The sequence below is a fragment of the Trachemys scripta genome, chromosome 12, assembly GCF_013100865.1.
Source record: "Trachemys scripta elegans isolate TJP31775 chromosome 12, CAS_Tse_1.0, whole genome shotgun sequence".
In the NCBI taxonomy this organism is placed as follows: domain Eukaryota; kingdom Metazoa; phylum Chordata; order Testudines; family Emydidae; genus Trachemys; species Trachemys scripta.
In genome coordinates, this window is record NC_048309.1 from 34,521,361 (window position 1) to 34,546,264 (window position 24,904).

The following is a 24,904-nucleotide window of genomic DNA, read 5'->3' on the forward strand; positions in this document are numbered from 1 at the left end:
GATATGATAGAAGTATATAAAATCATGACCGGTGTGGAGAAAGTAAATAAGGAAGTGTTGTTTATCCCTTCATATAACACAAGAACCAGGAGTCATCCAATGAAATGAATAGACAGCAGGTTTAAAACAAACATAAGGAAGTACTTCTTCACACAATGCACAGTCAACTTGTGAAACTCATTGCCTGGGGATGGTGTGAGGGCCAAAAGTATAACTGGGTTAAAAAAATTAGATAAGTTCATGGCGAATAGGTCCATCAATGGCTATTATCCAAGATGGTCAAGGACATGACCAAATGGTACAGCAGTCCCTAAACCTCCAACTGTCAGACGCAACTGACACTGACCAATGTCAGAGACAGGATATGGGACTAGACGAGCCATTGCTGTTCTTAAGTTATGGGCACCCAGGGGCAACTAGTGAAATGTAATATCTCATGTTATACTAAGGGTCAGACTAGATTATCCTTTATGGCTTAAATACTATGAATTTATGGGGAGGGGGAGATGAGAAAATATGGAGAGTTGTTTCTGTCTAAACAAAACACTTAACTTTCAACATTTTTCATTTACAAAATCTTCCAAAAAACCCAAATGTTTCAACAAAAGTGAACATTTTTTTGGTGATTTCCTTCTGTTTTGATCAAAAGGAATGTTCAAGAAGGTCTATAAAGTCTTTTAAGCTCTCTGAGGAAACACTCAGCACAATAGCTGTGAGAATAATGGATTTTTCAGTGCACTGGTAGTTCCAAAAAATTGAAAAAAAATCATTTGGGGTTGAACCAAAAACTTTTTTTTTCAAAATTTTCAACAAATCAAAAAATAAAAAAAGTTTTGGGTAAAAAAAAAAGTTTCATTTTATCTTTGACCATTTTAGAATGGTTTTGTTTGTTAATAAAATCAAGGGGAAATTTTGAAACAAGTCATTTTGAACCAAAGTATCAAAACAATTTGTTTACAAAATGTCAGAATAAAACATATATATATATATATATTAATTAGGTCTTTTCTCCCAAAATAACTTGGCAAAACTGACACAAATTTGCAAAATATTTTGGGATTGAAGAATCCACATTTTTGCTGAAAAACATTTCAGACAAAAAATACCACCCAGGTCTGCCTAGCACTAGCACATGAGGGTCATAATGGCAATTATGTGCATCATCATCACCCACATAAGTACTTGCACATGATGGTGAAGTAGCCCCTTAATCCATGTATGATTGTGAGGTGGTCAGCTACTCTACTGATGTGGCCCCTATAATTACTTAGATGGATGGATTCACGGGCTCGATCCATTGCACAAAGCACAAGTTCACTGAGCTGCTTTTTGCATTCCTTTCACATCTGCAGATAACGAATTTGAAACCCAAGCCAGGATGGAGAACCAAACCGGCCTCAGAGAATTCATCCTCCTGGGATTCCCCGCCCAACTGGAGCTCCAGGCCTTGCTCTTCCTGCTTTTTTTGCTCACCTATGTGCTGACGGTCACAGAGAACGTGGTCATCATCCTGGTAGTGAAGCAGAACCACCAGCTCCACAAGCCCATGTACTATTTCCTGGGGAACCTGTCCTTCCTGGAGATCTGGTACGTCTCGGTCACCCTGCCCAAGCTGCTGGTGGGCTTCTGGTCTCAGAACAAGAGCATCTCCTTTCCCAGCTGCATGGCCCAGCTTTACTTCTTCATCTCCCTCATGTGCACCGAGTGTGTCCTCCTGGCCGTCATGGCCTACGACCGCTACATGGCAATCTGCCACCCACTGCGCTACCCAACCATCATGACCCACCGGCTCTGCCTACAGCTGGCAGCTCTCTCCTGGGCAGGCGGCTTCTCCATCTCCCTGGTCAAGGTGTACTTCATCTCTCGTCTAACGTTTTGTGGTCCTGGGGTCATCAACCACTTCTTCTGTGACATCTCCCCAGTGCTCAACCTGGCCTGCACCGACATGTCTGTGGCAGAGATGGTGGACTTTGCCCTGGCCTTGGTCATCCTGCTGCTCCCGCTTGCTGTCACCACCCTCTCCTACCTGTGCATCATCGCCACCATCCTGCACATCCCCACCACCCAGGGCAAGAGGAAAGCATTCTCCACTTGTGCCTCCCACCTCACCGTGGTTGTCATCTTCTTCTCAGCCACTGTCTTCATGTATGCTCGGCCCAGGAGGATCCACCCTTTCAACCTCAACAAGGTGGTGTCTATCTTTTATGCCGTGGTCACCCCGGCGCTGAACCCTCTTATCTACTGCCTGAGGAACAAGGAAGTGAAAGAAGTCCTGAGGAAAACCCTGGACAGGAACTGCTCCCTGACCAATAGGATAGGCATGGAATCATAGCAATGTAGGGCTGAAGGGGATCTCAAGAAGTCATCAAGTCTGAGGCAGGACCAAGCATGTAGTCTGGGATTCCCAAAGGGGTCTAAGTCCAGCTTTTTAGGATTAGAAAGCTGGTCTAGCAGATAGAGAAGTAAAACTGGATTCCTGAGACCTGGGTTTAGTTCCTGGCTCTGTCACTGGTTCTCTGTGTGACCTTGGACCTTGATCTACTGTATGGAAGTTTCCCCATCTATCAAATAGGAATAATAATTCCCTACCACACAGGAATGTTGTGAGGATTAAATCCATAACTGATTGTGTAGCCCTCTGATGCAATGAGGATAAGGGCCATATAAATATCTTGGTAGGCAGATAATTCCTGGTAAATTTCAATATGGGCTTGGGGGCCTAACTCCTTTAGGCTCCTTTGAAATCCCAACCATAGGCTGAGATTTTTCAAGGCCACTAAAAGATTTTGGGACTGTCAGAAAGGAATGGGAATTGGTCACCCAAATGTCCTAGGTATCTTTAAAAATCCTGCGTATAATCCAAGTGCTGTAGCCACCAGGTGCAGGCACAGGATGAAAAGACATGGGATACAAGAGATCTGGGATCAACTACCAACCCTGCCATGAAATTCCTGTTGGACCATGGGTGAGTTGGTCCCTTCATTCCCCATCTGTGAAACAGTAATAACGATACCTCTTTTGCCAGCTGTTGGCTGACTTCTCTATTTATGCTGAGATTTTCAAAGATGTTTGATGCACATAATTACCTTAGAATGTAAGCTCCTTTGGGCAGGCTCTGTCTCCCATTATATGTCTGTATGTTGCCTAGCACAATGGGGCCCTGATCTCAGTTGGGGTTAATAGTAATTTTGTGTCAGTTCCATCTCTTCTATAGGAAGGGGAAAAATATTCCTGACCCCTATTTCCCTATTCCCTGAAGCATGTGGGTTGATATCTCCTAAATACGTTTGTTGCACTTCAGGTACTATTCCTACTCATTCCCACCTCTAAACATATTTCTTATCATATTGATAAGCCACGGGCCTATGTAACATTCACAATAAAGGATGTATTGAGAAGAAATGGATTTAACTTATTCCCCTTTAATCATGTTTTCTATTGTTTTATTCCACTGAGTGCCTTTTTGCTTTTAGGATAAATTGGCTTTTTGTGACTCAGTCATTATGTTGTATGTGGTCAAAAATTTCTGCCAAAACTTCTGTTAATCAAAAATAAGATAGTCAACTAAATGACGTCTTTCTATATAAAATTGAGTTTAAAATAATCTGAACGCCCCGAAACCATAGAACTTTTTTTTTTTTTAAATTTTCAGCCAACACAGTGAAATATTCTGGCCAAAGAGTGAAATCTTGTACCCTTAAATTGAGATATTTTGATTTTGAAATCCTGCAGCAGTGCCGCATAGGAGTCTCCTCTGTAAGCTAGCCTCCCTAGCCAGACTTCATCTCCCATAATGCACTGCAGCCATGGGACTCCCATGATGCATTGACTCCCATTGCCAACACCTGATCCTGTACATTAGAGTAGCTGAGATTCTCAAAGAAGCCTAAGGGAGTTAGGCACCCAAGTCCCTTGGAAATCCAATGAGAGCTAGACACTTCTATAGGAAATCACAGACCCTGTGTCCTCACATCCCAGTGACTGCAGAGGTCTCAGTGGGAACTGACCTTTAAGGGCAGTTTCCAGGACCTGGCAGTATTGAGCTCTAAACAATTGTGGAGTTTTCAGTCACTTAGGCTGGGATTCTCCAAGGACCTAAAGGAGCTGGGCACCTGACTTTCATTTAAATTCAATATTGCCTCAGCCCCATCAATGGGAATACAGGCTCATGTCCCTGGCGTCAACTAAGAATGATTCTGGGGAAGAAGGCATTCACTTCAGGAACAGAATATAGCTTTATTAGATCTAGAAGCTGGATCCTCTGATGGAATTAATCAGCATAGATCCAGTGACAACAGTGGAGCTGCCACCGATTTCCACCAGCTGAGGATCTGGCCCCATTGACTGAGTGGAGCTATGGCAGATTTACATGACTTGGCATTTATACTGCAATAAACTAATAAAGAAGGCCAAAAAAGGACGTGTTTTTTGAGAATATCTGAAAGTTACCCTGAGATCTGAGGAAAGAATCTAACTCTGAGGTGTCTTTTCTTCCCACCTTCCCACACCAGAAGATGAAGCTTATGGAAGGGAAGTTTTGCTAGGGCTGGCTAGCTACATATCCCTTGTAAAGCCTTTTAATTTGAATGTCCCAAGAGTGAGACTGGAAACAAAATGGTGTGTAGTCTATAGGACTAACCTGCTTGCATATATATATATATATATCTTTTCTTATAGTTTAAGTATTTGGTTTATTGTAATAGGTTTATAGATTTATATTAAAGTAAGTTTGGCTGTAATGCAAGAGACCTACAGGCCATATCCTGTATGTTAAGCTAAGGCAAAGTTAGCATATCTATATTAAGACCTTTTACTCAAAAAGCAAAGTTGACCTATAGCTTGTTACCTAAATAGATGAGTATCCACGCCTATGTCTCTGACCTTTTATCTGGACCAGGGGTCTCAAACAGAAACACACAGCCCCTCCGCCCGCCCTTCCCCATGTTCCAGCCTCTTGCGGGGGCACGGCAGACAGGCAGGCAGGGAGTCTGCCCTGCCCCCGGTACGCGATGGGCCAGATCCTGCCCCCCGAACTCCTCCTGCAGCTGAACCCCCTGCCCTGAGCCCCCTGCTGCACCCTGCACCCCGACCCCTGCCATACTCTGCACCCCTCCTGCACCCTGACCCCCTGCCCTGAGCCCCCTGCCACACCCTGCACCCCAACCCACTGCCCTGATCCCCCTGCCACACCCCACACTGAGCCCCCTGCTGCACCCTGCACCCCTCTTGCATCCCAACCCCCTGCCCTGAGCCCCCTGCCGCACCCTGCACCCTGATCCCTTGCTGTACCCCTCACCCCTCCTGCATGCCACACCCCAACTCCCTGCCCTGAGCCCCCACCACACCCCACACCCCTCCTGCACCCCCTGAGGGCAGGGAGGGGGCAGAGTTGGGGGTGGGGATTTCAGGGAAGGGGTTGGAATGGGGGCAGGGAAGGGGTGGGAAGAGGCGGGGCAGGGGCAGGGCCTCATGGAAGGGGTGGAGTGGGGGCGGCGCCGAGGGTGGCGGGGGGGGGGGCAGATGTCAGTAATGCGGCCCTCGGGCCAATGTACTAGTCCTCATGTGGCCCTCATGGTCATTTGAGTTTGAGACCCCTGATCTAGACCAATAGACAATGGAAGATGGCATAGGGTTTTTTTCCCACAGACTTAACAAGTACACCACAAGAGACTGATGTGCGTACATACCTGTCATCAATACGCACATACATATTGGCCTATGGGGTAAGTGTACCCTAACATTTCTGTGGGTGAGGAATGAAATTTGGGCATAAGAGGAAGGCTGTCTGGCATTTGCCCTATAAAAGAGGTAACCCACCACAATAGAGTATCTCCATTTTCTCCATTTCTCTCTCTCTGTTCTCCATTTCTCACTATCTCCGTTCTCACTTTACCCTATTCTCATTTACTTCCTCCACTCTATCTATCTACGATGACTGTTACTATTTGTAGGCTGTACTTGTTCTTCTTAAACTTTAAGTTTCAAGGGAACTAGGCTAAGCTTGGTTTCCCTAAGTTTTCTTCTTAGTTTGTTTATTAGGTTTTGATTTAAGTTTAAGTTAGTCAAGTAAACCCTAGTCAGCTTTGATAGCTCTTAGCATTTTCTAAGCACTGCATCCCACACTCAAGAATTGAGAAACCTGAACTGCAAGGCTGGTCCTGTGTCTCTTACCACCAGGTTATCAAGGAAGGGTGTGAGTACGTTAACCAAAGCTTTGTTGCATATAATACTATATTATCATATGTATCTTTTGAATAGCAGTAATGCAATTGTAACTTTGTAACTCTGGATATTTTACCATTTACTTACTATTATTAATGTTAATAAAAAGTCTTTAATGCTATATCTGTCTCAGTGTGAGCTTCCTGTCATACCCCCGAGGGTCCTTTGTAAATTCTGTAGAGCCTGATTCAGGACAAGAACTTTTATCTTCTGATCAAACAGATTGGCGAGACTATTATCCATACTAATTAATATTGAGGATAATAATTATTAATATTATTATTAAGATCAAATAAAAATAAATTAATAAATTAAATTCCCATATTATCCAAATTAATATGATCAGTACACCCTAAATCAGGCTACAGTGGGTTTACTCTTCCTGGCTCAATCCACAATTGAAAACAAAATGCCACTCACACCAAACAGCCCATCTTCTTCCTTGCTGGATTTGACCACCAATGAAATAAGGAAATGGGTTAGCCACAAAGCAAGTTGTTTTCTACCCAAAATAGATGCTTTCTTCAAAAAAATGGTGATTTTCCATCAAGAAGCCAAAAACTTGAACAATATCATACCAAAAATGGAATTTCTTTTCATTTTCACAAAAAAACTTTCAAATTTCAGGGCCTTCTATTTTGTAACTAAAGCCAATTTTTATTTTTTATTTTTATTTTTTTTTTTTAGTGCAGGAAAAATCAAACCAAAGCAAAACCTTTGTTAATGAGTGCTGTTTATTGCAATGGGTGGGAGCAGTTGCTGCCTACCCCAGAGTCACTGTGACAGGTTCTCTGCAGACAGGCAGACACCACTGTGTTGCTTACACTCAAGTCCTGATCCCATGAAGGCTAGAGGGTAGTTAACCACAGGCACAATTTACCAAGTGTCATGATGGATTCTCCATCACCGACAATTTAAAAATAAATACTGGAGCAGTTCTAGTTTGAACAGGAATAAATGCAGGGAATTCCCATGACGAGGGTATCCATTGACACATCCCCAACATAGAGGACATTCCGATACTTCCTCATGGTGTGCTTGAGACCGTGCCATACATGGGACATGATTTTGAAGAATGTGTCCATGGGGTTGGCATGCTCTTCAAAATGGCATTCCCTGACCGATACCAGGCAAAACCACACTCAGCTTTTGTCTCACTACCAGATGGTGGACAAATCTTAGAAAAGTAGGAACATCTGTCTTAAAACCAGACAAATGGCCTGCCTACCTATGAAATACAGGAGGGTGGATGAGATGCTCACAGTGTTCATTTCTTTGGCTTTATAATCTATGAATCTAGATGGCAGATTTGGATTTTCAAAGGATCCTAAGGGCACCTGCCAGCCTAAGACATTTTTTGAAAATCCCTGCCTTAACGTACAAAAGCTTAAATATAAGTTTAAATTCTGAAGTACAAGATGCCAAATCAGTGATGCAGGACAATCTGTTCCCGACTAATCGTTTTAATAAAATGTGGAGCAAATTCTGATGGCTTTATGCAGCTTTTCCTTAGGCAGGTGTTTTCAAAGGGCATGTGTTTTGCAGGTGGTCAGACTAGATTATCATAATGGTCCCTTCTAGGCTTAAAATTCATGTATGTTCCTTAAGGAATGAGCCCCCCAAATCTAACTGATCACCAATCTGACTTCTTTAGGCTCCTTTGAAAATTCCTGGCAAACACTCACCAAAATCAACAATAGTATTGCCAGTGTGAGAAACAAGCTTGTTTCTAAGTAGCAGCTTCCAGAGTTGGCCCACAGCAAAGAAGGAGAAACTAGAAATCCTCTATGATTTTAATTATTATTGTGAAGTAGAATGAATGGCTAGCAGATGGCAGCAGTGAGAGGCTTAGCAAAGGGGCAGCTTTGCTTCCTATCCAGAAGTGCTTTGAATCATTTTCACTGCCATTGGAATTGGCCTAGCTGCAACAGAAATTGCTGCAAGGGATGGATTGTATCAGAACTTTAAGGGTCCACTCTGCATTTGGTAATAGTGTGTGCATGGAATGATAGAGAGATTTCATCAGTGCTGTTGTTTCTGCCTATCAATCAGCACAAGTAAAGCAGGTTGAAAATTTTCCATCAGAACAGTTTCCCAAAGGAAAATGCTAATTTGAGTCAATCGAAATATTTTATGGTAATATACCTATTTCATAGCTTTTTAACATGAGTTCAATTCTCCCTGGGGCCTCTGAGGCTATTTTGTACAGTCATAGCAAGTTTTGACAAGTGTGGAGAAAGTAAATAAGTAAATATAAATAAGAAAGGGTTATTTACTCCTTCTCATAACACAAGCACTAGGGGTCACTAAATGAAATTAATAGGCAGTAGGTTTAAAACAAATGAAAGGAAGTATTTCTTCACACAACACATTGTCAACCTGTGGAACTCCTTGTCAGAGGATGTTGTGAAGGCCAAGTTTATAGAGGAACTAGATAAGTTTATGGACTATTAGCCGGGATGGGCAGGGATGGTCTCCCTAGCCTCTATTTGCCAGAAGCTGGGAATGGGTGATGGCATGGATCACTTTGATTACCTGCCCTGTTCATTCCCTCTGAAGCACCTGGCATTGGCCACTGTTGGAAGATAGGATACTGGGCTAGATGGACCTTTGGTCTGAGCCAGTATGGCTGTTATTTTCACAGGAAATATTGAAATATTTCATTTTAATTTTACAATTTGGGCTATATAATATAATATAATATAATATAATATAATATAATATAATATAATATAATATAATATAACAAGAATGTCAAAACTAAACCTTTTCAACCTTATTGCAGTGAAATGTTTTGATAGTTTTGAAAGAAAATACTTTTTGGAATATTTATTTAATGAAAAATTCCAAATTTTTGGCCCATTTCAGGACAAAACCAAATTTAAAATCTCAGAATTTCCTGTGGGACTGAAGTTCTGAATTCTGACCCACTCTGATTACAAGTTATTTCTTCTGTGACAAGGAATATTACTGACTAGACTAGGGTTCCACTTCTTAATTATCTTTTAATCTGCCCGGTATGTGGACACCACACATATATGAAATCTGGGATATCCAAAGCTGTGGAAACCTAAATCCCTTAGACTTCTTTGAAAATCGCAGCTTAAGTATTTTTCTGCTCTCCTGCGGCTGAAGTGTAATGGTATTTTCAGCCTGGAAGACAACTAAGGCCTGGTCTACACTATGAGTTTATGTCAAATTTAGCAGCATTAAATCAAATTAACCCTGCACCCGTTCACACAACGAAGCCATTTACTTCAACATAAAGGGCTCTTAAAATTGATTTCTGTACTCCTCCCCGATGAGGGGATTAGCGCTGAAATCGATATCACCAGTTCGAATTAGGATTAGTGTGGATGCAATTAGACGGTATTGGCCTCCGGGAGCTATCCCACAGTGCACCATTATGACCGCTCTGGACAGCATTTTCAACTCAGATGCACTGGCCAGGTGTACAGGAAAAGCCCCGCAAACTTTTGAATCTCATTTCCTGTTTGGCCAGTCGAGCTCATCAGCACAGGCAACCATGCAGTCTGAGAACTGAAAAAGAGCTCCAGCATGGACCGTACAGGAGGTACTGGATCTGATCACTGTATGGGGAGACGATTCTGTGCTATCAGAACTACGTTACAAAAGATGAAATGCCAAGACATTTGAAAAAATCTCCAAGGGCATGATGGAGAGAGGCCACAACAGGGACTCAATATAGTGCCACATGAAAGTTAAGGAGCTCAGACAAGCGTACCAGAAAACCAGATAATCAAACAGCTGCTCTGGGGCAGACCCGCAGACATGCCGCTTCTACGCTGAGCTGCATGCAATTCTAGGGGGGGCCCGCCACCACTCCCCCACCCCGACCGTGGATTCCAAGGAGGGGGTACTCTCAGCCATGCCTGAGGATTTTGCGGATGGGGAAGATGATGATGATGAGGAGGACAACCTTGAGGAGCGCACACAGCACATCGTTCTCCCCAACAGCCAGGATCTTTTTCTCACTGTGACTGAAATACCCTCCCAACCCCCCCAAGGTGGTATCCTGGACCATGAAGCCATAGAAGGGACCTCTGGTGAGTGTACCTTTGAATATATAATACATGGTTTAAAAGCAAGCATTTTTTAACGATTAATTTGCCCTGAGGACTTGGGATGCATTCGTGGCCAGTACAGCTACTGGAAAAGTCTGTTAATGTGTCTGGGGATGGAGCAGAAATCCTCCAAGGACATCTCCATGAAGCTCTTCTGGAGGTACAGCCTTTGCAGAAGGCTTCTGGGAAGAACTAGCAACGTGGTGGGGGAAGGGGTAAAGCGATCATCCCAGAGAATTTGATGGGGGGGTTACTTTGGTTTCTGCTGCTGCACTTTAACACGAAAACTGCAGCACTCAACAGGCTTTGCTTGTTTGTATGGGAAAGGTGGGCGCTGCTTTTATGAAGGTTGCAGAAGCCAAAAGACTATGGCTTATCATGGCCGCCTGCAAGCTGAATTCTGTTGCCCAGCCCTGCATCTGTGATTTCTAACACCAAAGCCGCAGGCACTCAATATAAAAGATGTAAAATGCAACCTTGTACCGAATTCACATGTGCTATGTAATGTGAATAGTGTTGTTCACCGTGAAAGAGTATACTCATTGTTCTATAAAATGTATCTTTTAAAATACTTCTCTCCCTTTTTTCCCTCCCACAGCTGCAAATATTTCAAGCCTCCCTCCTCCATCACGAAGGCTATCTCAGATAAGGCAGTGAAAAAAACGCACGCACGATGAAATGTTCTCTGAGATCATGCAGTCGACCCGCAATGAAAGAGCTCATCTGAATGAGTGGAAGGACACAGTATCACAGTACAGGAAAGCGGCCAATGACTGTGAAGACAGAAGGGATGACTGTGAGGACAGGAGGGACAATTGAGATGAGAGATGGTGGCAGGAAGATCAGAGGAGGCAGGATGCAATGCTGGGGCTACTGTGGGATCAAACGGACATGCCCTGGTGTCTGGTGGAGCTTCAGGAATGGCAGCAGGATCACAGAGTGCCACTGCAGCCCCTGTTTAACTGCCCTCCCCCCTCCCCAAGTTCCATAGCCTCCTCACCTAGACGCCCAGGAACGCGGGGGAGAGGCTCTGGGGACCCAATCACTCCACCCCAGTGGACAGCCCAAGCAACAGAAGGCTGGCATTCAATAAGTTTTGAAGTGCAGTGTGACCTTGTCCTTCCCTCCTCCCCCACCCCACCTGGGCTACCTTGTCAGTTATCTCCCCATTTTTATAATCAATTAATAAAGAATACATGGTTTTTAAATGATAGTGACTTTATTTCCTTTGAAAGCAAGCTGTGATCGAAGCGGGGAGGGTGGCTGGCTTACAGAGAATGAGTCAACCAAGAGGGTGGATTTTCATCAAGGAGAAACAAACAGAACTGTCACACCATAGCCTGGTCAATCATGAAACCGGTTTTCAAAGCTTCTCTGATGTGCAGTACTTCCTGGTGTGCTCTTCTAATTGCCCTGGTGTCTGGCTGTGCGTAATCAGCGGCCAGGCGATTTGCCTCAACCTCCCATAAACGTCTCCCCCTTACTCTCACAGAGATTGTGGAGCACACAACAAGCAGCAATAACAATGGGAATATTGGTTTCGCAGAGGTCTGAGTGAGTTGGTAAAGTGTGCCAGTGACCCTTTTAATGTCCGAATTCACACTCTACCACCATTCTGTACTTGCTCAGCCTGTAATTGAACAGCTCCTGACTACTGTCCAGGCTTCCTGTGTATGGCTTCATGGCATTCAGGGGTAGGCTGGGTCCCCAAGGATAACCATAGGCATGTCAACAAGCCCAACAGTTATTTTCTGGTCTGGGAAGTAAATCCCTTGCTGCAGCCATTTAAACAGACTAGTGTTCCTAAAGACACGAGCGTCATGAAACCTTCCCGGCCATCCCATGTTGATGTTGGTGAAACGTCCCTTGTGATCCACAAGGGCTTGCAGCACCATTGAAAAGTACCCCTTGCGGTTTATGTAATGGCTGCCCTGGTGGTCCGGTGCCAAGATAGGGATATGGGTTCCATCTATCTCCCCACCACAGTTAGGGAAACCCATTGCAGCAAAGCCATCTGCTATGACCTGCACATTTCCCAGAGTCACTACCTTTGGTAGCAACAGTTCAGTGATTGCTTTGGCTACTGGCATCACAGCAGCCCCCACACTAGATTTGCCCACTCCAAATTGATTCCCGACTGACTGGTAGCTATCTGGCATTGAAAGCTTCCACAGGGCTATCGCCACTCGCTTCTCAACTGTGAGGGCTGCTCTCATCTTGGTATTCTGGTGCCTCAGGGCAGGGGAAAGCAAGTCACAAAGTTCCATGAAAGTGCCCTTACGCATGCGAAAGGTTCACAGCCACTGGGAATCGTCCCACACCTGCAACACTATGTGGTCCCACCAGTCTGTGCTTGTTTCCCACGCCCAGAATTGGCATTCCAGGGCATGAACCTGCCCCATTAACAGCATGATCTCCAAAGTGCCGGGGCCCGTGCTTCAAGAAAATTCTGTGTCCATGTTCTCATCACTCTCATCATCACGCTGCCGTCGCCTCCTCCTCGCTTGGTCTTTCAGGTTCTGGTTCTGCATAAACTGCATGATAATGAGCGAGGTGTTTACAATGTTCATGACTACTGCGTTGAGATGAGCGGGCTCCATGCTTGCCGGGGTATGGCATCTGCACTGAAAAAAGGCACGAAACGATTGTCTGCCATGGCTCTGGGGAGGGGCGACTGACGACATAGCTTACAGGGAATTAAAATCAACAAAGGGGATGGCTTTGCATCAAGGAGAAACACAAACAACTGTCACTCAGAATAGCCCCCTCAAGGATTAAACTCAAAACCCTCGGTTTAGCAGGCCATTGATTTCACGGAAGGAGGGGGGAGCAAATGAATACAAAACAAATCTGGTCTATTTCTTGTTTTGATCCATCTATCTTTTACATCTTAGGCTGGCAGCAGATGGTGCAGTACGACTGCTAGCCATCGTCATCTCCTGGGTGCTCAGCAGAAGCCGCTGAATTATGACTGCTAGTCATCGTCATCTCCTGGGTGCTCGGAAGAAGACAATGTTTTTTGACCCATCAAGCATTGGGATCTCAACCCAGAATTCCAATGGGTGGGGGAGACTGCAGGAACTATGGGATAGCTACCCACAGTGCAACGCTCCGGAAGTCAATGCTAGCCTCGGCACTATGGACGCACACTGCCGATTAATGTGCTTAGTGTGGAAGCATGAACTCGACTTTATACAATCTGTTGCCAAAAATCGAATTCTGTAAAATCGGAGTAATTTTAGTGTAGACATACCCTAAGGCCCCAGTCCTGCAGACATTAAGGTAAAGATGTGCATGCATTTAAATGCTGGAAAAAACAGGGCCTAACTGAGTGGCTATACAGGTTAAATGCAGCCTTCCCACCTCTATTTTATCTATTCATGTATAGGAAAGGGGGCTAGCGATACTGGTTTAAGGCACATTTATGTTGATAGACCTGTATTCATTGTAGTGGTTATACTGGTATAGCTATCTCTTCTAAAAAAACAACCCCTGGCACTAACATAGTTACAGCAGTACAAGACTTGGGTGCAGATGAGGCCGAAGGGTTTATCTGTTCACAGACATTATGTGATGACCCCCCTCTTGACCAGCACACTGGGGATTGAAGTAGGAATCTCCAGAGCTAAATACACAAGCCACTGCAGCTTGAGCTAAAGTTCTATAGCAGCTGACAGTAACAACTCATATCCTCTGTGCATCAGCCCTGAGGGGTCATCTAACACACACTCACAAGTGGGTTATAATTGCATCAGCTGAACTTCAATCAATTTTATTAAACCAGTACAACTTTTAAGTGTGAACACGCACACATTGGTTCACACCTGGTTCTTTGGATTTAGTTGTGCCTGTACATTTTTGGGCTCATGCCAAATGTTTATGTGCCACAATGGCACTGAATTTGTTGTGGTTTTTTTGTATAATTTTGATAGATAATATCAATGTTTATTTTTAAGCATTTTTTTCCTATTTTTATTTATTTAAATGTTCACAGTTGTGCAAAATTATAGGTAAGCATGAAATTATGGGGGGTTAGATAATTATTATTTAATATCAGTAGATGCCGAGATTCAAAATGTTAACACTTTGTAGACATTAAAAGACAAATTGTCAGCAGCACATATCAAAATATACAAAGTAAATATTTTTAAATCAAACTCTAAGAAGTTCTCAAGCAGCATTTTTCTTACTTTGTCTGTAAGTTTTGATTACTATGGATGGACCTTTGGTCTAACCCAGTATGGCCGTTTGTATGTTCTTATGTTATGCTGATGGAAATATGCTTTCATCAGTATGAGTGTGTATGGTGAAGTCAATGTTTACTGATATTTACCGACTAAAATCGAATCCTTCCAAGCCCAGATGTAAGAGTCTCCGCATACACAGTTGCACTAGGTCAGCTAAATCAGTATAAAATTGCACCTTCAGTTCTATCACTACCAGTTTCCCTGTGGCAAGGCCAAAGTCCTGTTGACTTTCAAAAGGATTTAAACCCAGATTTTGAAATGTATTAATGTATTGCTACATTCAGTGTGGCAAGGCCTAAGGCCCAGGTCCGCCAAGTATTTAGACACCTAAATCCCAATGAAATAATTGTGAGTTAAGCACCTAAATGCCTTTAAAAATATGGACGTAAGTGACTTAGGCACTTATGAGTCTAAGACTTATTGAAAGTCAATTGGACTAGCCACCTAAGGGCCAGATGTTCAAAGGTATTTAGGGGCCTAAAGAAGCAGCTAAGTGCCTGGTGCGATTTCTGAAAGTGCCTATGGCCCAGAACCTGAAAATTATTAGGCACCAAACTCCCATCAATATAAATGGGAATAAAGCGCCGAAATGCCTTTGAGGCTTTTGGCCCTGGGCACCTGAAGTCAATGGAACTTAGGAGCCTAAATGCTTATAAAATCTTCCCTTTAGGCTCCTAAATCCTGTAGATGCTTTTGAAAGTTTTACTCGTTAAACTTGAGTTCCCCAAACCCTGATCAAGTGCCCAGTGCAATGGGGCTCCTGGTGGTGACTAGTGCTCCCAGGCAGTACCCCAATACAAATAAATCCTAATTCATTGGGCTCAGCCCACCACAGTTGCAGGGATTTTCCTATTGAACTCTCATGCCTCGCAAACCTCAGCTGCTAGTTCTTTGGCAGTCCCCCCATTCCCTGCAATTTCCCAGCACTTGTGTAAATTTAAAGCACGGCTAATGACTGAAACGAATGACCAAGTTCAACTCAGAACATAGGGGATTCATCGGGTGTGGGTGTGGGTTGTGGTTTCACATTGGATTCAGTTACGGGCTCTGGCCAGAGACATGAGACCCACAACAAGGGGATGATTAGATCCAAAATGACAAGCAATGGGAGTATCAGCCATTGGAGTTCCAGCCACAGCAAAGGTGAACACAGCTTTGCCTCCGGGGTCCCCAGCTGGGGAGCAGCTTGCTCAGCTAGTCTAATGAGATCCCACCGGACATGTGCAGCCTCGCTGCTCCTGCACTGCTGCTTCCTTTCTTCATTGGCACGGAGGCAATTACTAGCAGGGCTCTAACAACGTGGCTGTGCTCCCAGGGCGTTAGAAGCAAGAAAAGCCTCCACATCAATAAACACTCAGCCACAAACATTGGCTTCAGATTTTTGTTTTTTCTTATCAGACCTGGGTTCCAAAATTACAAAAGACAGCAGAGAAATGAATCTCTATGTGCATGTATGTGAAATACACTGGGTGAAAGCAATGAGAGTAGGCAGAATACAAACATAAGGATTTTATTTTTATTATTACATAATAAACTGGTTTCATAGAATAACAGTCTCTCTCCAGCTTCTTATTCACATTTGTTTGGTTAGCTCAGAGGATAATAGGAAATTATCATATGTTCACATTCACCTTCTTACCTTAACATTATTAATTATTATTATTATTATTATCCTCTTGAGTAAGAACAGAAATATGAAAACAGGCTAATTCCCTGTTATCATTAATACTAATAAACTGGGTAATAATAAACAAAAACACAAATATACAGTATTATATGTGACAATAACAATTAAAATATAAATACATTATTAATTATTATTATTATTATTATTATTATTATTACTCTTATCCTAATAAAGGCCTATACAATGCTTCATTCCTATTGTGACAGCTGAGGAAGGATTTGAGTGGTGTATTGGAACTGTGCCGGCCCTCTGCATAGGGGCTGAACTTTTCAAAGGGGCCTAAGGGAGTTAGGCATGCTACTCTCTTTGATATTAAGAACATAAGAAAGACCACACTGGGTCAGACCAAAGGTCCATCAAACCCAGTATTCTGTCCTCTGACAGTGGCCAGTGGTAGAATTCCACAGGGAATGAACAGACAGGAGTTCATCAAGTGATGTATGTCCTATCACCCAATCCCAGCTTTTGGCAAACAGAGGCTAGGGACACCATTCCTGCCCATCCTGGCTAATAGCCATTGATGGATCTATCTTCCATGAATCTATCTAGCTCCCTTTTGAACCCCGTTATAGTATTGGCCTTCATAGCACCCTCTGGCAAGGAGTTCCAGAGGTTGACAGTGCGTTCCGTGAAAAAAAATACTTTCTTGTGTTTGTTTTAAACCTGCTACCTATTAATTTCATTTGGTGGCCCCTTAATCTTGTATTATGAGAAGGAGTAAATAACACTTCCTTATTTACTTTCTCTATACCACTCATGATTTTATAGACCTTTATCATATCCCCCCTTAGTCGCTTTCTTTTTCAAGCTGAAAAGTCCCAGTCTTATTAATCTTTCCTCATATGGAAGCTGTTCTATACCCCTAATTGTTTTTGTTGCCCTTTTCTGAACCTTTTCCAATTCCAATATATCTGTTTTGAGATGGGGCGACCACATCTGCACACAATATTCAAGGTGTGGGCATACCATGGATTTATATAGAGGCAATATGATATGTTCTGTCTTATTATCTATCCCTTTCTTAATGATTCTCAACATTCTGTTCATTTTTTTGATTGCTGCTGCACATTGAGTCGATGATTTCAGAGAACTATCCACAATGACTCCAAGATCGCTTTCTTGAGTGGTAACAGCTAATTTAGACCCCATCTTTGTATATGTATAGTTAGGATTCTGTTTTCCAATGTGCATTACTTTGCATTTATCAACATTAAATTTCATCTGCCATTTTGTTGCCCAGTCACTCACTTTTGTGAGATCATTTTGTAGTTCTTTGCAGTCTGCCTGAAACTTAACTATCTTGAGTAGTTTGGTATCATCTGCAAATTTTGCCACCTCACTGTTTACCCCTTTTTCCAGATCATTTATGAATATGTTAAATAGGACTGGGCCCAGTACAGATCCCTGGGGGACACCACTATTTACCTCTCTCCATCCTGAAAACTAACCATTTATTTTCCTATCTTTTAACCAGTTACCAATCCATGAGAGAACCTTCCCTCTTATCCAATGACAGCTTATTTTGCTTAAGAACCTTTGGTGAGGGACCTTGTCAAAGGCTTTCTGAAAATCTAAATACACTATATCCGCTGGATCTCCTTTGTCCCATGCTTGTTGACCCCCTCAGAGAATTCTACTAGATTGGTGAGGCATGATTTCCCTTTACAAAAAAAACATATTGACTATTTCATTAGGATGTGAATGGATGTCTTAACTGAAAATCCCAGCCTGGGTGAATTTCACCCAAAGTGTGATCTAATATATGTATTAGACAAAGTGAATCAATAGAGGAGAAGACAATTTCATCCTAAATGCTTTTTTATGTAAACTAATCTTAGGTGTGCATCTGGCAACTATAATAGTTGTGGGTTTGTGGTTTTTTTGTCCCTGGTCAGCATCTAGTCAATGCAGATTCACCACTTGCATTTTTCCTCCCTCTTCTCTTGAAAACCAATTTTTGTTTCAAACTGGAAAATCTGATTTCAAAAGTATCAGAATGTTTTGCTCTGACCATTTTAAAATGTGAGAAGTTTGTCATACCTGACCCTGTTTGGCAAACAGTTTGGGTCTTGACAAATCAGCATTTTCTGATTTAAAATATATATTAAGAAATTCCCCATCAGCTGTAACACAGAGAGTTTGCAATCAGAATGGACAAGTCAGACAGAAGGTGAAAGGAAATGGGTCGAGTGATTTACTCAAACTCAAAATGTTAACACTGCTCTACACATGGTGTTTTCTGTCTTTATAATTATCTTGGGCATGGAATGCTTGTATTTTGTTTGCTTGTTTGTTTGTTTGTTTTTGTTTGTTTTGATCAGAATAATTATACTGGTACCACAGTATGGATGATGCTATATTGGTATAGAGATGCTTTATATTAGTAGTATTACTCATTCCTCTTCCTGTAGGTGAATAAGCTACAGTGGCATAAAACACCATTATTCCAGTATAACTTTCTACCTTAGACCAACATAACTTAGAAACATTTTAGCCATTGTTGACTTTTTAAAAAGTGCCCTAATTAGAATACATTTCTGAAAGAAAAGGCATTTTAAACTATGGAAAACTGGCATTTTTCATTTCAAAAAATGCCAAAACAAAATGTTTCAACAATTTTTGGACATTCTTTTCAACTTTTTTTTCTACTAGAAACATTTCTGAAGTTCAACCCTTTCCCATGAAAAGTTCAGTTTTGACCAATTGGTTCTTTCCTGGGGGAAGAGGGGGAGGGGAATTGTGTTTTATTTTCTATGCACTGCTGCAACAAAAATATTGATAGCAATGATAACTCAGAATGGTTGCCAGTGGTCTATTTCCTCTTTACAGCTGTAATACAAATAGCAATAAGAATGATAAATTACAGTGTAATTTCTGAGCACTACATTAATAAAAAAAAATTTACAATCATAGTTGATATGGTTCCCTAGAGTGTATTTTCATGTGTCCCAAGCAGGATTGTCCCTTATAGTACATTAGAAAGATAAGAGGTAATATCTTTTATTGGACTAATTTATGTTGGTGAAAGAGACAAGCTTTTGAATTTACACAGAGCTCTTCTTCAGCTCTGGGACAGATACTCAAAGAGTGACAGCTAAACACAAGCTGGAACAGATTCTTAAGCATAAGAAGTTAATACATGTTGCAAGAGACCATTCAAGGTGAAGTGAGAAGTTAACACCTCTACAGTCCCAGGACAAAGGTGAGTTAGTGGGTTACAGATTGTTGCAATGAGCCATATCCAGTGACTTTATCGAGTCTGTGATTTTTACACTATGTTGTCTATTTTCCCACTTCCCATGACAACATCAGAGACAGAACATTCACTTCATGAGAATTCTCACCACTTGATTCACTATTGCCCATGGAAGAGGTTTATCCTCACTGCTTCCCTCAAGGTGGATTTCACTTCCTGGTTCCTTAGGGCGTAGATCAGGGGTTCAGCACTGGGATGAAGATGCTGTACATGAAGATGATGATCATCTCCCTTTCACAGTGGCTTTCCAAGGGTGGTGGCATGAAACCAATGAGAAGGAGCAGATAGAGAAAGGTCAACCCCATGAGGACAGACTGACCCAGAGTGACAAAATGAGGGACAAAAAATGTTTTCAAAAATCTGTGGATCTACAAAGACCGAAATGCCTTAAACATAATTGTGGGCATTTTGGATTCATGTAATGCATGTCCTTCCAGGGACAAGGCTTTCTGTTCAGGAATTTCTTCAGGGAAGATTTCACCTCCTCATTTCTCAGGGTGTATATCAGGGGGTTTAGGACTGGGGTGGCGATGCTGTACATGAGGGTGGGTATCATGTCTCTTTCAGAGGAGACCCCAGGGGCGGCAGCTATGTAATTGCCAAGAACTGGTATATAGAAAAGAGACACCACGGTGAGGTGGGAGGCGCAGGTCGAGAAGGCCTTTCTCCTGCCTTCTCGAGACTGGACCTTCAGGAGGAGAAAGGAAATGATGTAGATATAGGAGAGGAGTGTGAGGATGAAGGAACTCAGACCAAGTACTGCAGCATCGACATTGACAAGGATCAGGTTGAGGCGGGTGCTACCGCAGGCCAGGTTCAGCAGGGGCTTGATGTCACAGAAGAAGTGGGGGACATGGTTGTGGCCACAGAAGGGCAGCCTGGATGCCAAGACGGTGGTCATCAGGGCATGCAGGAAACCGATGGACCAGGTGGCTGCTGCCAGGAGCAGGCAGGCCCTTGGGCTCATGACCAGCCTGTAGCGCAGCGGGTTGCAGATGGCCACGTAGCGGTCATAGGCCATGACGGCCAGTAGTATGGCCTCACTGCTGCCCAGGAGGTGGAAGAAGTGGAGCTGGGACAGGCAGCCGCCAAAGGAGATGGTCTGGTGCTCTGACAGGAAACCAGACAGCATCTTGGGCATGGTGACTGTGGAGTAGCAGATATCCAGGCAGGAGAGATTACCCAGGAAAAAGTACATGGGGGTGTGGAGCCGGGGCTCAGCCAGCACCACAGCCAAGATGGCCCCATTACCCAGCAGGCTGGTCATGTAGAGCAGGAGGAAGAGAGGGAAGAGGAAGTGCTGCAGTCCCTGGAGATTGGTCAGACCGACAAGGACGAAATTGCTCACCTCTGTCTGGTTCTCCATCGCTGAGGAGGAATGGGAGACATGTTGGAGCAGAAAGAGTTGCAACTCTCCTTGCAGTTTGTATTTCTATAAGCACCTTCCACCCAAGGTCTCAGAGTGCGTGCAAGTCATTAATTTAACCTTTCCAGCGCTGCTGTGGGTTAGCATTCTCATTTTACAGTTGGGGAAATGGAGCTGGAGAGGGGTGATATGTTATCTACATAGCCATAGCTATAAAGTTTCTTGGTTGCATTGGTGAACACTTGAACGTAAGGAGATGTCAGATCATGTACAGTTGCCCATGCAACCTTAATTCTGCCCCTTGTGCAGCTGTCCTGTGCACTCAACAAAGCAAGGATCTCATGGAAGAAAACAGAAGGGCTCCTTCTGAGCTTGGAGCTGGGGGTACTATTCCCAACTTGCATATCCGTGCTAGCTCTGCTTAAGCTAGCATGCTAAAAATAGCACTGTAGCCATGGTAGCACAGGCAGGGGCAAACGGCAGTATGAGCTAGCTGCCTCAAGTACATATGTGACGAAGTGGGGATTTTCCCTTTTTATGTTATATGTGAGACTATGTGAGTTTTACTGTTTTCATGGATGCTGCGTGCCTCAGTTTCCCTGTGTATTGCACCAATGTCTAGGTGGTGAGAATAAGGGTGTATGACTCTTGTGGGGGCTGCTCCAGCTGCCTGCATGGATGCTATGGCTGCCCCTTCATAACCTGAGACCCAGGAGGGGGATGCAACCAGGTGACTCTTGGGCCAGGAAGCAAAACAAAGGCCAGAGGAGGAGCAACGGACAGGGCAAGGGCCAGGCAGCTGGAAGTGAGTCAGTCTCCGCTGGCTTGGGGCGCAGGGGGAGATCAGAGCCCTGGCTCTGGGCTCCCCTCCTCCCAAGATGGACTTGGCTGAAAGTCACTGATTTCTGTGCTAACAAGCTCTGTTCTACACTGTGTTCCTGTCGATTAATAAACCTTCTGTTTTACCAGCTGGTTGAGCGTCACGTCTGACTGCAGAGTTGGGGTGCAGGGCCCTCTGGCTTCCCCAGGAGCCCCACCCGCGTGGACTCGCTGTGGGAAGCGCACAATGTGGAAGGGGATGCTGAATTCTCCAAGATCAGAACCAGGAAGGTTAAAGCTGTGTAAGCTTCTTGCCCTGGAGACAGTATGCTCAGAGAGAGGAGGCTACCCCAGAGTCCTGAGTGGCTTCATATGGAGTAGTTCCAGAGCATCGCCCCAGTGACTCCATAACAACTCAGGGCATGGGTTCAGATCCCACCTTTACCACCAGTTGTCACCAGCTGATCAGCCCCCACAACAGTCACACCCCCTTATTCCCACCACCTAGACATTGGTGCAATACACAGGGAAACTGAGGCACACCCCGCATTCATTCAAAGCAATAAGACTCACATAGACTTACATACAACATAACAAGGGAAAATCCTTACTTCGTCATATCTCTTCACCCTTCGAGACCGAACTGAGTGGGGTCACTTTAGCCAGTGACCTGGGGAAGTTCAGGCCTCCCTCTCTGGGACAAAGCATCAGCTATAACATTTGCACTCCCCTTAACATGGACCACCTCCATCTCATAATCCTGGAAGGACAGACTCCACCTCAGGAGCTTGGCATTGGCCCCTCTCATCTGGTGCAGCCACGACAGGGCAAGTGATCCATGTACATTGTGAAGCACTGCCCAAACAGATTCGGCTGCAGCCTTTCCATGGCCAGGCATTCCTTCTCTATGGCTACATAGCCCTGCTCCCGGGGCAGCAGCTTCCTGCTCAGGTAAAGGATGGGGTATCCCCCGCCCCCTTTGAATTAGCCTGCGTTAGCACCACGCCCAGACCTGTGTCTGGGGCACGGCTAAACACCATAAAGGGCTTGTCAAAGTCTGGGTTTCCCAGCACCAGGCCCTTGACCAGATTCTCCTTCAGCATGCAGAGAGCCCTCTGGCACTGCCTGATCCAGAGCAGCTTGTCTGGCTTCCCCTTCCTGCATAGCTCAGTGATGGGAGCTGACACAGAGCTAAAGTGGGGCACAAACCTCCAGTTGTGCCCTGCCATCCCAATAAAGGCCTGGTCCTGTTTCTTAGTCTGGGGAGCAGGCCGGTCTCTGATCGCGCCCACCTTGGCTGGCTCTGGCTTTAGGCAGCCACTCCCCACCTTGTGGCCCAGGTACGTCACCTCTGCCATCCCCACCTTGCACGTCCCAGCATTTACAGTCAGCCCTGCATTCTGGAGGTGACCCAGCCCCCTCTTCACCTGGGACACATGGTCCTCCCAGGTCTGGCTAATGGCAAAAATATCATCAGTGTACGCTACGGTAAAATTCTCCTTCCCCCTCAGTAACTGATCCACCAGGCGCTGGCAGATGACGGGTGCCTCCTTGAGGCTGAAACGTAGGACCAGGGCTTTGTACCCCACAGGGGTGACAAAAGCAGGTTTCAAACTGTCATCCTGGGTCCAAAGGCACTTGCCAGTAGCCTTTGGTGAGATCCCTGGTCATGGGGTACCGAGTCCTCCCAACTTGTCTAGGATCTCATCAGGCCTAGGCATAGGGCAGACACCAGACATTGTGATGGCATTGAGCTTCTGATAGTCCACACAGAACTGGATTGCATCCCCCTCCTGGGTCTCAGGTTATGAAGGGGTGGCCATAGCATCCATGAAGGCACCTAGAGCAGCCCCCACAAAAGTCACACACCCTTATTCCCACCACCTAGACATTGGTGCAATGCACAGGGAAACTCAGGCACACACAGCACTCATGCAAAACAGTAAGCCTCACAGAGGCTTACATACAACATAACAAGGGAAAATCCTCACTTTGTCACAACATATAAAAAGGGTCCGTGCAGGATTGTACAAGTGGAGGCTAGCCCGTGCCGCGCCTTGCTCCTGCCCAGGCTACTGCAGCTACACTATTATTTCAGAGCGTTACCTCAAGCAGAGATAGTGTGAGGATGTCTATGTGAGCTGGGAATTGCACTGCCAGCTCCAAATGTAGATGTATCCTTCATCATCATGTAATTAAAGACTGTCTCATAATGTGCATATACAACCGTGCAGAATTCAGGTTCCACAGGCAGCTTCACACAATGCACAGACAACCTGTGGAACTCATTGACAGGGGATACCGTGAAGACCAAAAGTTAAATTGGGTTAAAAATTAATTAGATAAGTTCATAGGGGTTAGGTCCATGAATGATTATTAGCCAAGAGGGTCAGGGACTCAACCCCATGCTCTGTGTGTCCCTAAACCTCTGGATGCCAGAAGCTGGGAGTAAATGAATCATAGAATCATAAAATCATAGAATATCAGGGTTGGAAGGGACCTCAGGAGGTCATCTAGTCCAACCCCCAGCTCAAAGCAGGACCAATCCCCAACTAAATCATACCAGCCAGGCTTTGTCAAGCCTGACCTTAAAAACTCTAAGGAAGGAAATTCCACCACCTCCCTAGGTAACGCATTCCAGTACTTCACCACCCTCCTAGTGAAAAAGTTTTCCCTAATATCCAACCTAAATCTCCCTCACTGCAACTTGAGACCATTACTCCTTGTTCTGTCATCTGGTACCACTGAGAAAAGTCTAGATCCATCCTCTTTGGAACCCCTTTCAGGTAGTTGAAAGCAGCTATCGAATCCCCCCTCATTCTTTTCTTCTGCAGACTAAACAATCTCAGTTTCCTCAGCTTCTCATAAGTCATGTGCTCCAGCCCCTAATCATTTTTGTTGCCCTCCGCTGGACTCTTTCCAATTTTTCCACATCCTTCTTGTAGTGTGGGGCCCAAAACTGGACACAGTACTCCAGATGAGGCCTCACCAATGTCAAATAAAGGGGAACGATCACGTCCCTCGATCTGCTGGCAATGCCCCTACTTATACAGCCCAAAATGCCATTAGCCTTCTTGGCAACAAGGGCACACTGTTGACTCATATCCAGCTTCTTGTCCACTGTAACCCCTAGGTCCTTTTCTGCAGAACTGCTTCCTAGCCATGGGGTCCCTAGTCTGTAACAGTGAATGGGATTCTTCTGTCCTAAGTGCAGGACTCTGC

The 24,904-nt window shown here is 44.3% G+C and overlaps 2 protein-coding genes across 2 annotated transcripts; one reads left to right on the forward strand and one right to left on the reverse strand.

The window, feature by feature from the left end:
• Nucleotides 1-1,378: 1,378 nt before the first annotated feature.
• On the forward strand, nucleotides 1,379-5,518 carry LOC117885922 (olfactory receptor 6B1-like; the record flags this gene model as incomplete). Its single annotated transcript, XM_034787483.1, has 2 exons — nucleotides 1,379-2,286; nucleotides 5,509-5,518. Coding segments are annotated over exons 1-2 (918 nt in total), but the record flags the coding sequence as incomplete, so codon positions are not given.
• Nucleotides 5,519-19,849: 14,331 nt separating this feature from the next.
• On the reverse strand, nucleotides 19,850-20,863 carry LOC117886103 (olfactory receptor 12D2-like). Its single transcript, XM_034787741.1, has one exon. It carries the CDS (start codon nucleotides 20,861-20,863, stop codon nucleotides 19,850-19,852), a length of 1,014 nt encoding a protein of 337 aa, XP_034643632.1.
• Nucleotides 20,864-24,904: the final 4,041 nt, after the last annotated feature.

Bases quoted from the DNA above. Each gene is read 5' to 3' on its own strand.
- LOC117886103 (XM_034787741.1), bottom strand. From the start codon at position 20,863: ATGGAGAACCAGACAGAGGTGAGCAATTTCGTCCTTGTCGGTCTGACC.